At 44.2% G+C, this 12,027-nt stretch overlaps 1 protein-coding gene across 5 annotated transcripts in view; it reads right to left on the bottom strand.

The window, feature by feature from the left end:
* The window catches only part of ERCC2 (ERCC excision repair 2, TFIIH core complex helicase subunit), a 71,034-nt gene that overhangs the window by 23,328 nt on the left and 35,679 nt on the right, over positions 1-12,027 (bottom strand). For all 5 annotated transcript variants that reach the window (XM_085857586.1, XM_085857587.1, XM_085857588.1 and 2 more), the window contains 6 exons: positions 10,246-10,308; positions 2,848-2,961; positions 2,585-2,701; positions 2,165-2,281; positions 1,909-2,032; positions 1,337-1,433 (listed from right to left, as the gene is read on the bottom strand). In XM_085857586.1, the coding sequence (XP_085713712.1) occupies positions 1,337-1,433; positions 1,909-2,032; positions 2,165-2,281; positions 2,585-2,701; positions 2,848-2,961; positions 10,246-10,308 (632 nt within the window). The remainder of the gene's footprint in view (positions 1-1,336; positions 1,434-1,908; positions 2,033-2,164; positions 2,282-2,584; positions 2,702-2,847; positions 2,962-10,245; positions 10,309-12,027) is intronic.

Here is a 12,027-nt window from a genome sequence, read left to right as displayed (position 1 = left end):
AAAATAATTGTTAAAGCAATAATCACTTCCAAAAAGACGATCCACTTGTCACCAAACTCGAAAGCTGACGAAGCAAGGTAAATTGCTAATAAGCTCACCTTCTCCAATTACCAAAAAAAGAAAGAAAGGCAATGTAATTGTAATAACAAGCAACTTATCGTCACTGTACAAAGTAAACAACCATTGTGTTCCTGTTCGCAAGCTGGAGCCCCACATCAAGCTGTTATTTGTTTTTGCAATCAATTCTCTGCAATTGTGTTTTTTTTCATCCTCATAAAGAAGTTGAAGCTCATGGAAGAGCTCAATATCAGATTTTCAACTCTTTCTCAAGTGGCTGCCATCATTGTGTAAAATTGCCAACCTCATCTCGTTTCACATAAAGAGTGCCAGGAGTGATTTATTTAACACTGGTCAACTTTCTTCCCACCATAACAAGGAATTTGGCACTTTTCAACCTCAAACACAATATCTTATCGAACTTCTTCCTTTTTCGATCTCAGATCTCCATTCCGGATTCTGCCTTGGCCACTGTTCTCCAGACAAGCTCTTAATGCTTACTCTTCAATTGATGCATCGGCTGACAGGATGGCACACACGCTCACCTCTTAGCTGTCTAGCCTGGGTTTGAATTCCGACCCAGCTATAAACTAAACTGTCATCCTGGTGTTTCACAAGCAGGGCAATTCATCAATGTGTGTGCCGTCCCTCGGATGGATGTTAAATGGGAATCCCGTCTGCCGGCATTCGTTGGTAGATGTTAAAGATCCCACGGTGCACTTCGCGAAGAGTAGGTGAGCTATCGCCAGCACCATTGCCAAATTCTCAAAATTCCTGCCCTAACTAGCAGAGGGCATTGCATCAGCAACACAGCCACGCACTCAGCCAATGATGCTACCCCCTCAGTCTTGTGATGCTCCTGAATCTCAAATACTGGTAATGGCATCCGGGGTCCTGATCTCCTCGACTGGCTGGATGACTCCCTCCTTGCATGGAAGTGGCAAGTTGGTCCACACGGTTGTATTTTTTTTTCCTGCTTTAGTATTGGAGGCAAGTACTTCCAAGGTAGTGTTGTGAGACCTACTCAATTTCCTCGTCCACACAAACAAACTCTTTACTTCACAGGAAAGATTATCTGCGCCATTTTGCCTTGTACCGGACAGTTTCTCAATCCTATTACAGGCAGGCTGTTGCTGCATTCCTGTTTGTAGAGCTGAAAAATAAAACTGGCATAGCAAATTCACTTAAAAATTTATTTTTTTTTACTCTCATATCCTTTCGCTAAGGCCTACCTCATGCAAACAAAGTAAAAGGCATGTTGAGACTCGTAATCACTCACTTTTCTATGGTGCTCTGCAGCATCTCGATGTTGCTGCTGCAGCGATCCAGCATTCTACGGTTGATGTTGACACTCAAGGAATCTATGCAGACGTTGTCTGAAAAGGATTACGTTACTTCATTTGAGACAAATTTCAGGAATCACACCTTTCCATATGTCCAATGTCAATAATTATTCATCCTATTTGTGATAAAATTATAACAATAGAGAGTCTCAGTATAATAAACATGGAATAAAACAATTTCAAGACAACAAATTGCACTTTTCATGATGAAGTAGCAGCATAATGATTGTGATAGTTATTTATATTATTGTGATATATTATTGTATTTGTATTATTATTTGGTTTAACACAAAACTGGAAGGGACGAAACCCGATTTTCTTGAGGCATGACTATATGCTCATCGCGTACGAGCCTATATCCACCGGAATCTATATACCCGAGAGAAGATAACAACATGACGCTTCCTGCCGCTCCCGTATGGACTAGGTGCACTAGTAAATCAAATTCACAATTTTACTTGAGCATGGTCATCAACATCACAATCGACAATTCTCACAGTTAACAAACCAATGTTATGGGCTTCATCAAAGACCACCACAGTCTTCTTGCTAATCTCTCGTGAAACAAGGTCAGCAATCTTGGGGTCCAATAGGTAATGGTAGCTGTAGACCACAACATTTGCATGGGAGAGCTGCCAAAAGAAGGGAAACTGTTTGTAAGCTGCCTATACTGTTAAAAAAAAAAATCCATAATTGCAGTCCAGATGTCCGCCCCCACGTCGGCAAGCGATGGCACAATAACATCCAGCGATATCCCAACACACCGTGTATCTTGCAAGAAAGTATGGACACCAATTGTGATGCTGTGCAAACTCTTTGATCTCCTGAAGGGTGTACACACCAGCAGGCATTGGAACTTCACGACCGTTTGCATCAAACTCCTGCAAACACAACCACAACATTGCAGGATCCATAATTCACTGTCTTTGCAGAACAAGGCCAAGTGTGTGTGTGTGTGTGTGTGTGTGTGTGTGTGTGTGTGTGTGTGTGTGTGTGTGTGTGTGTGTGTGTGTGTGTGTGTGTGTGTGTGTGTGTGTGTGTGTGTGTGAAGGAAGGAGCAATTAATATTTGGTTGTGAAAAGTTAAAGAGATGGACACAAGAAGAGAGACAAAGCAAATATATCGTCAGATAGATGAAAAGATACATTTACAGGTGATGAACCAAGTACAACTGTAGTTCAGACCTCAAAGAAGGAGCATATCGGTACATTAGGGTCCGTGTTGTGCTGCTTCCGTACATATGAGGCAGTCAATGAGTGACATTTCCCATCTACTTCCTTCCCCAGCCGTAGAGATCGTACCTAATTTGGAGGAGAAGCATTCACCAGACACAGCAATGCATGATACCGTATCAATTCCCTCAATTCCCAAAGCATGATAACATATTCCCTAAATTGATGACACCCACTCCATCTCAACAGACGCCACCAAATATCCAATGTCAAACCTCCGGGTGGATGCACAAGTTCTTTCGGGAACTCAGCGCCAATGCGAGCAGATCGCCAGGTGTATTTGTCTCTTTGTTATAGTACATAACCAGCTTCTTCAGCTCCACCAAGACCTAACAACATAACATGGAATGCAAGGGAAGGTCACGTCAAGTAAAGTTGTATATGTGTAGTCCATGAACCCAAGGCGATAATCAATGTTGCCTGCGGTGGCAAAGCTTATGCCATGCAGACTTGTTTATATGCTTGAGCAAACTCTTTTTACATGCATGTGATAACCGTTCCATCAGAGCAGTTTGCCTAAAATATCTCACAAAGTTCAAAATGGACACCAAGTAACTATTTAGCTTGTACAGTATATATCTGAACCCACCACATGTCTCATTCATATTACATTCAGTTCACATGCAGCTACATTTTACTTGCCATTAATAATTTCAGCACAGTAAAATATATACACATATATATATATATATATATATATATATATATATATATATATATATATATATATATATATATATATATATATATACACATATATATATATATATATTGTTATGAATTTGGAATTCAATTGCACACAACATACAGGTTCCCTTAGTCAGCTATGTCAATAAGTGCATGTTCCCAAGATAGCTCACCTTCCATTGTTTAAATGTTTTGAAATCGATTATATGCGCTGCGGATCGATTTAATACTTAGGGAGCGAACAATGGAGAGGTCCCTCCCCCTCTTCTGCGAAGAGGAAGAAGAACCCTGTGGTGACATCAACAACTCCCTCCCACCTGTGGTTGAGCGGGGGGTGGATCACGACGGCATGAGTCATGCCAGGTGCGGGGGAGGGGTGCAAAGGATAAAGAGGACATCTTTTCTTTGTTCGTGGGAGTCCCGTGGTAGGGCTGAGTTTGTGGGTTGAGGTCGTGGGAGTCCCGTGGTAGGGCTGAGTTCGTGGGAGTCCCATGGCAGAGTTCGTGATGAGTCCCGTTCTGAGTCCCGTGTGCAGAGTTCGTGTGCTGAGTCCCGTGGGAGGAGTAAGCTTTTTGCTTCGGAGAGAGCAGTCGTTCAGCAAGCCATCGGGTCCTGCTTGGCTTGCTTGGCTTGAGGCCTTCGGAAGCTTTTTGCTTCGGCTGGCTCAGTGAGCTTCGGCTGCTGCTTTGATTTGGAAGGAACTTGAGCCAGTTGTTCGGCTCGAGCTGCGAGTGGAGGCTTCTTCCTCTTCTTCATCTCCTTCCTCTTCTTCTTGGTTCGTGGAGCTTTTTGTTCTCCATTTTGTTTCCCGGCTTGGTGCGACGCATCGGCCTCTTCTTGGAGTTGGATCCTCGGGGAAGCGATGATCGACAGGAAGGATCGGCGCCTCGTCTCACCGGCACGTGTTGAGAAGCGCGGGAGGATTCGCGGGAGCTCGGGAAGGATCGCGGCCATTGGATCCAGCTCGCTCTTGCTGGAGCCCGGGTCCGGACAAGTTGAAGACCACACGAGGTGGAAAGGTTCGAGTCAAGCTCTGAGTGCTCACCTGTCCCCCAAGCTGGAGCTCGTGATTAAAGGCCTCAGCCACCGTTTCGTGTGTGTGTGTGTGTGTGCGCGCGCGCGCGCGCGCGCGCGTACGTGTGTCCGTCGGCCCGTCTAATAAGTAGGAACTGCTGTTAAGTGTAAATGATTGTACATAAAAAGTAGACGGTTGTAGTTCTTTCGTCGTGCTTTTGTTGCTTGTATAATTGCATACGTGTTTTGCCTTATTTAATTGCATACGTGTTTCATTATAATAAATGTCCTTGTTTGAATGTAAACCTGCTCGTTGCGTCCATTCCCTCATTGACTGAACATTTCGTGTGTTGGGAGTTAGAAAGCCGTTGGTTTGCCGTAATAGGGGGACATTTGGACCAACGGTTCTCGTTCTGATTACGCCGCTCGGAATCGCGCATGGACAAGCTTGCCTCGGCGGTTTGTTCCGTACGAGTTCCGTTGAGGGTGGAATACCCCGGTAGTTGGATCACGTGGGTATTTAGGTAAATTGAAGATTGGCAATCGACCCTACCCCACGTGATCTGCCAATTGGCGTATTTCGGTTCTTGTACAAGCACCCGTCGCTCGGAGTTATCCGGGCGGCGATCTATATTCCGGGCGATCGGTCGGGCCGACTCGACTTGTGGCTCCGTTCAGAGCGGTCGGTTGGCGGCTGACCCCCGGCCAGTAACAATATATATATATATATATATATATATATATATATATATATATATATATATATATATATATATATATATACATATATATATATATATATATATATATATATATATATATATATATATATATATATATATATATATATATATATATATATATATACATATACATATACATTAGGGTGTTCCAAAAAAAATGAAAGTTTGATTTTTGCTGCTCCCTGATTTTGCCTTTGTTCCAATACCCCATAAGAACTTATAGGTCAAAAATAAACAAAATTCCATGATATTTAAGAGGTCCTCAAGTTGGCACAATTATGTCCATTATGGAGAGGGCATTTTGCACTGCAATGTCAAAAAGCTCATCTAGGTCTTCTTGGGAAAAGGAGTCTTTCATCCTATATGGTGGCTGCTGTGGTTTTTGAAAATATCAAACAACCATATTAATTGTGAAGTGTACTGCGTTGTGCATATTCGACGGCAAGTTGTCAGTTACAGTTTGGCAAATTTCAACAATATTGTGCCAACTTGAGGAACCCCTAAACATCCTTCAATCTGCTTCATATTTGGTGTGTATGTTTCTACTGTCAAATGGAACAAAGGCACACCCAGGGAGCATGAATATTCATCCTTTTATTTTTAACCCCTATTATGAAGCACCCTAATACACATATTTTTGCGAATTCGCACCCGCCGGCGTGCGAACGGCCGCGTCACTTGATTCACGACCGCGTCGCCCACCGGACGGACAATTCAGTCGTGACCCTCCGGGAACTATCGCCCGGAGCCAGTCACGGGTTGGCCTTTCGACCTCACCACAATCGTGCCAATCGGCCACCCGCGTAGGATAGGGTTGTTCGCCAAACTCGACCTACCTAAGTACCCACGCGGATGGTAGACCGGGCGATCGTACCTCGCCGCAGGTCGACTCCGGACACGAACCGCTTAAGCGGTCCGTTCCGTGCTACAGTGATAACCGAGCGGTGTTATCGTCGGCCTCGACGGTTCCGATTAATTATGGCCCAGTCACACCTTGACGTTTTAGCCAGCTTATGCCGATTTTTGGAAAAATTGTGTAAAACGCTGGTACACGTCGAATACGTTATGGGTAAGTTTTGACAACATTGAGAGCACGGTGAAAAACACTGCCATATGTCGTAGTACGCTGGCTTTAAACGTTGAACTTTTGGGTTTTCCTCGAATTTTTTCATGCTTGAAATTTTACGACGTACGCCGGCGTATGACTCACACGTTCCGCTACGCTGGCTATAAGTTGTAGGCACGTTATGCGATCGTTGACACACGTTGAAACACGTTACTTGTAAGTTACTCATAAGTCGAAACACGTCGAGGTAATGTTTAGCGTACCCGAAACTTATTTCTAACCTATGAGTAACGTTTTGTAAGCACGCTACACGAACGTTGTTCACACTTTGCAACACATTACTTGAAAGTACTATTACTACTACTACTACTACTACTACTACTACTACTACTACTACCACCATTACTACCAACATCGACATCACTAAATTCTCTCGAACTACTACTACTACTACTGCTACTGCCACTGCTACTGACACTGACATCTACTCAACATGGAGTCTGGAACACTGACGGGTTCCTCTTGTGAAGCCCATTTGTATATATCAATTCCCCTAAACGCTGCCAATATGCCATTATACGGTAGGTGTGAGTTAGAAACACGTTCAGTAAGTTCTGTGGTCGTCCGGAAGACGTCAATCAAATTCGTCTATATACGCCAATGTGTGTTTGAGATACGTTACACATAGGTTCAAAGCATGCTACTCATAGGTTCAAAGCACGCTACTAATGGGTTCAAAGCACGTTACTCGTAGGCTAAAAATTAAGTTTCGGGTATGCTAAACATTACCTCGACGTGTTTCGACTTATGAGTAACTTACAAGTAACGTGTGGCCGACGTGTGTAAACGATTGCGGAGCGTGCCGCGAACTTATGGCAGCGTATGCGTAACTTGTGAGCCATACGTCGAGTACGTCGTAAAATTTTCAGCATGCTTGAAATTTCACGACGTACTAGACGTACCACAGAATATGACAGCGTACTAACGTATACACAACTTACCCATACCGTATTCGACGTGTCCCAGCGTTTTAGACACATTTTTCATAGGTCGGCATACGCTGGCTAAATCGTCAAGGTGTGACCGCGATGTTGACACTTCCAATTTTCAGGCGGTGATGATTTAAATCTGCGTGCGGCAGGATTTTAACAGAGAACGCCACGAGTTCGTCGGCGATACGTGCAGCGCGCTATGACTAAGTTAAACTTTCGTTGGGCATAGGTTGTGAATGCCGACAACAGGCTAAGCATTCGTTGGTATAAGTTATCTTTAACACAACGAAACGTTCTGTGCCCATTACTAATACGTTATGCATACGACCAACACGTTATGAATACGACCAAAACTTAAAAAAAAAAACTCAAAACTTCAGCGTACGCCAACGTTTTACGTGCATTTTTATACGTTGCCACTCCTGGCGAAAACGTCAAGGTGTGACTGGGCCTTTACCGGGCGTATTAAGCCCACTACGAACCCTTTACGTGAAGCAGGATGGAGGGTCAATAAAGAAAAGACGAAGCGAAATGGGAAAACAGTTCACACAAAGCACATTTATTACGCGACACAAGGAAAGCACACATATACAGCCAAACAGTTAAAATGCACATATAGCAATCAAAATAAAAGCAACAACGATGCATAGTTACTACCGACTATGCGCACACACGGCAACACTTATACAGTTCTACTTTACAGACGGCGCCAACACACATTTACTCAAAAGCAAAGGAAAGTAGCCACCTTCATAGACAAGGGGGCAGACGGGCCTGTAGGCCAATATGCGCGCGCGACCTGAAGGAGCGGCAAGGCCCGCGAGACCGGGCGGAGGGGGGGGGGGTCCTACCCGCGTCCTTGTGACGCGTTGGCGGACGAGCCGTAGATGTGGTCGCGTGGCTGTGCCCCAACTCCGTGCTCCTTGGCGGGTTTCGTTGGCATGACGTTTGGAGTGGGGGGGACGAGATCCCCTTTTTGCACTGTGTCAGCGCGGGGGAAAGGGGCAATTGTTGATGCCCAGGGGGAGGGAGAATGGCTGGCTGGCTTGGGTCCCGCGACGAGCGATCCCACACCGCGACCTCGTCGCCTACCGCCGTCCTTCTCGCCTCGGACCCGAGCTCCTTGCCTCTTCCCTCAACTCTTCTCAGCCGACTCCAGAACCCAACACTTCCTGCCACACCGATGACTTCGCCACCCGACTCCACTCTCTGCCCTGCCGACACACACTGCTACTGCCACACTCTCCACGATTCGCCTTGCGCTCGCCGTTTTATAGGCCGGCAGGAGAAAACAATATGCAAATATCCGGATCAGGATGACCTCGGGGGCGGAGCCACGCTCGCCAATTGGACGGAGGAAAAGTAGGCGTGAACCTCCCCTGATCCTAGAATTTGCATATATCGATTTCACACAGACGCGCCTGGAGGCAGGGCCAAGCCGCTCCGCGCTTGCTAATTAGACAGATCAGAAGTGGGCGTGTAGCGTTCTTGATCCAAATTCTCCCTGGAAAAGCCGCTATTTGCACTCGTGGCTCGGTGCGTATCGCTGACCGAGCCAAAGACAGCCCGACGCTCAGTGTTCACAGGTGGTGTGGGAATGGCCGTAGAAGGAGAGAGGTGAGGGTGGTGGAGGGTTTATCGGTGGTGGTTTGTTGGTTATGGTGCCGTTTGGGAATGACGGTGATGCGATGTTTGCGGGATTGAATTGTGAAGGTAAAGGTCGTGGCTATTGGCATTGTTGTTGTTGTCTGAGGGTTGGAGCGTGGTTGTAGTTGGTGATAATGGCTGGCGTGGTGGTTAAGGTGGTTGTGTGATGGCGGTTGAGATGTGGTTGGTTCAAAATAAAGATAGAACAGAAAAACAGCTATCTCAAAGCGTCTTAGCCCGAATGAATCACATAAATTCCCTCTAGACAACGGATTTGGGCTAACTACACATGTACTTAAGAGATATCTCACCTACGGGACCTGAATGGTGGTTTGCGAATTTCCACAGCCGTAACAGTATGATCTACTCCTCCGAGAAGATTTGACAGAAGAAGCTGAAACTTTCAGAGATTAATGAGGGATTGACATCATGCATGTGTAAGTTTCGTTTGATTCCATCTTTGATTCTGTTTGATGGGTGGGCAATTGGAATTATTCGAGCTATATAACCATGATGTATTATACATGCAGTATGCACATAATCAGTACGCATGTTTTTACTTCATATACGCAACTCAGGTAAATTTTATTTTCAGGAGCGATCAAGGCAGCGGTCTGTTGCCTATACAGTGCCCATATAAAGGGATGTGACAGACCAGCGTGTTGCATGCTTGGAACAACATCGCCCGAAGGGCAGTTACTCTGCTTCAGTATTAAAAATCATAAAGATAATAACATGGCCCCTCTGGCTACTCATGTAGGAAGCAGGTGCTTCTTGTTAGTTTAATGGTTGGGAGGATCCTTGCCAATTTCAGTCGAAACAGTACCAATGCCGAAACTCATCATCACCGGTCATTACCGTTTGCACAGTGTACACATAAAGTGAAGGAGATAGAGCCCAGAAGTATTGCAGATAGAGGAGCTGCTGAATCTGATCATTCTGAAATGGAGGGCAATGCTCATAAAAGCTTCTTTTTCAGAAATTAACTATTTGCTCAACCAGCGTGCCTGAGCGATCTTAGTCACATTTTGAGCTGCACAGCCAATTATATGGGTGCGACGAGCCTGCCCAGGTGGTCTTCGGCCCGTTTCAACTAAGTTTAACCCCACTTGTTCCCGAAGGCATGGGACATGTTATTGTAATGGTGCTGTGTGTCAATGAGTGAATGAGTGAGTGAGCGAGTCTGCAGTGGTTCAGAGATCTACTGTAATCTATATACTCCACTGAGGCACTGCACTGTTAAATGCTCAATCTTGTTTGTATTTATGGTGTTGACCATGTTTTGTTTTTGGGTTATTAAGCCAATTATATATTCCTGGCTGACTGTGTGATTCTTACTGAAACACCCGATTAAGATTATTAAATATACACAAAGAAAAAAAACACTAAATCATTACATCAACAGTGCTTATAAAAGTTTCAGAAGAATAAGGAGGATTTTGATAACTTGGCCTGTTTTTTTACCTTTTCGATCTCCGGCACAGTTCGAGAGCAATAGATAAGCTTGCTGACTTCTCCGGGGTAGGCCTGTGAAATGAACAATCAACTGTCACAACCCAGAGTGGGAAAAATGAATTTGTCACTGGCTTTTGATTACAATCATCGTGATGGGAGTTAAAAGGGTCACGGCTTTGTCACCGATGAATTTCAGCCAAAGGACATGAGTTCCTCCATAGAAATTCCTGTGAAATCTACCGAAGTTGAATTTGTTGATTAATGGTACATTTTCTTAGAAAAAGAAAAGTCGAGAGGAGGAGGAGAAAAAGAAGAAGGATGAGAAGGATGAGGGGAAGGGGAAGGAGGAGGAGGAGGAGGAGGAGGAGGAGGAGGAGGAGGAGGAGGAGGAGGAGGACACAAATAATAGCCAGATCTATCAGTTCTCAATTTTTGATGTTTAACTTGTTTCACTTGAATTCTACAGAAATTTATTTTCTGTGGTCTATGGATGTAGATTATACATCTACAACCCTTTGATTGTTAGGAGGAAATGCATTTTTTAGCATGTGTTGATAAAATATGGATGGATAGATCGGGATAATGAAAAACTAGCCTGCAAAGGAATGCATCCTGTTTTTACAATTAAAGGCAAAAACAAGCATCACCATGATTTTCTTTAAATAAGGTATGCACGCACGCGCACAACTCGTGGATCGTGTAAAATGAACGAAACAAGAAAGTAAGCCAGTAAAGGCGAACAAAGAGAGCACTTTAATCAAGTGAGCTTACCTAAGTTAATTATCAAATAAAATGACCATGTGACATATGCCATGCTTGTTTGCTTTGTTCTAATATTCGATGCGAGCACAATTTTGTGACTGATAAGTGGTCAGAGCAGTAATGGCAATTGCAACATGAAATATCATGATCACATGTGATGTCAGTTGTGTGGATTGGTCAAAAAGAGTGACAGTAGATATGAGCATTGTCAATTATATGATGTTGACAATGATGAAATAACTGTAAGAGGTATTGTATACAATACCTACATGTGAGCATGCATGCGAGACATTTAGCAACAACACATGAGAACAAGAGTAAGGTCGATGGCGCACCATAGCAAATCCCCACTTCTCACCAAAAGCAAAGATGAAAGATGGCAAAAAGTTCCACCAGGAATTACCCAATATGAAGTTTTGAGTTAAAAATAAAACTTCTGTTTTGATGCCTGTGACCCTAAGTCCCCACCCCCGGGGCGTGAACTGAGCCAGGGGTCAATTCCAAAAAATCTTTACGCGTTTCATTCGTCCCCCAATGTTGATTGAATAAACAAAGTTTCACCAAAGGTGAACCCGAACACAAATGTTGTTTTCTGAAAACATCTGAGAATCATTAGTCACGGTCTAATTTGAAGAGGGGAAAAAAAAAACTTTTTTTTTGCTAATCACAAAGTGTTTCAGCATCGACTTTCAGTGTCGAAAAAAGCCTTGGAGTGTCGACTTTCAATTTCACCAGTGACGTCACACTCTGAAGCCATATTGATCCAAATGGCGGCTTGCCTCGAGAAACAGTGCATGTCAAAGCTTGGATTCCACAGTCATCAGCGATTCCGAAGGTTCTCAGGATTTTGAACCTGATCAGTGGGATTTTCAAGAAACTATTGGAGACAAAATTAGTCGTGGAAACGCTTTTCGGGGAATTGTGGAGCTGAATCGTTTTGAACCTCGTGCGAGCAATTCAGAGGAAGAAGGTGGAAGTGTTTGTGAAGTTGAAAACGCTGGTCACATGATCACTTCAGCTTGGTGGGGT

The sequence above is a fragment of the Eptatretus burgeri genome, chromosome 15, assembly GCF_056783735.1.
Source record: "Eptatretus burgeri isolate ZD-2024b chromosome 15, Ebu_testis_v1, whole genome shotgun sequence".
Lineage (NCBI taxonomy): Eukaryota > Metazoa > Chordata > Myxini > Myxiniformes > Myxinidae > Eptatretus > Eptatretus burgeri.
Note: the sequence above shows the minus strand (reverse complement) of the source record. Positions and strands in the feature narration are given on the sequence as shown.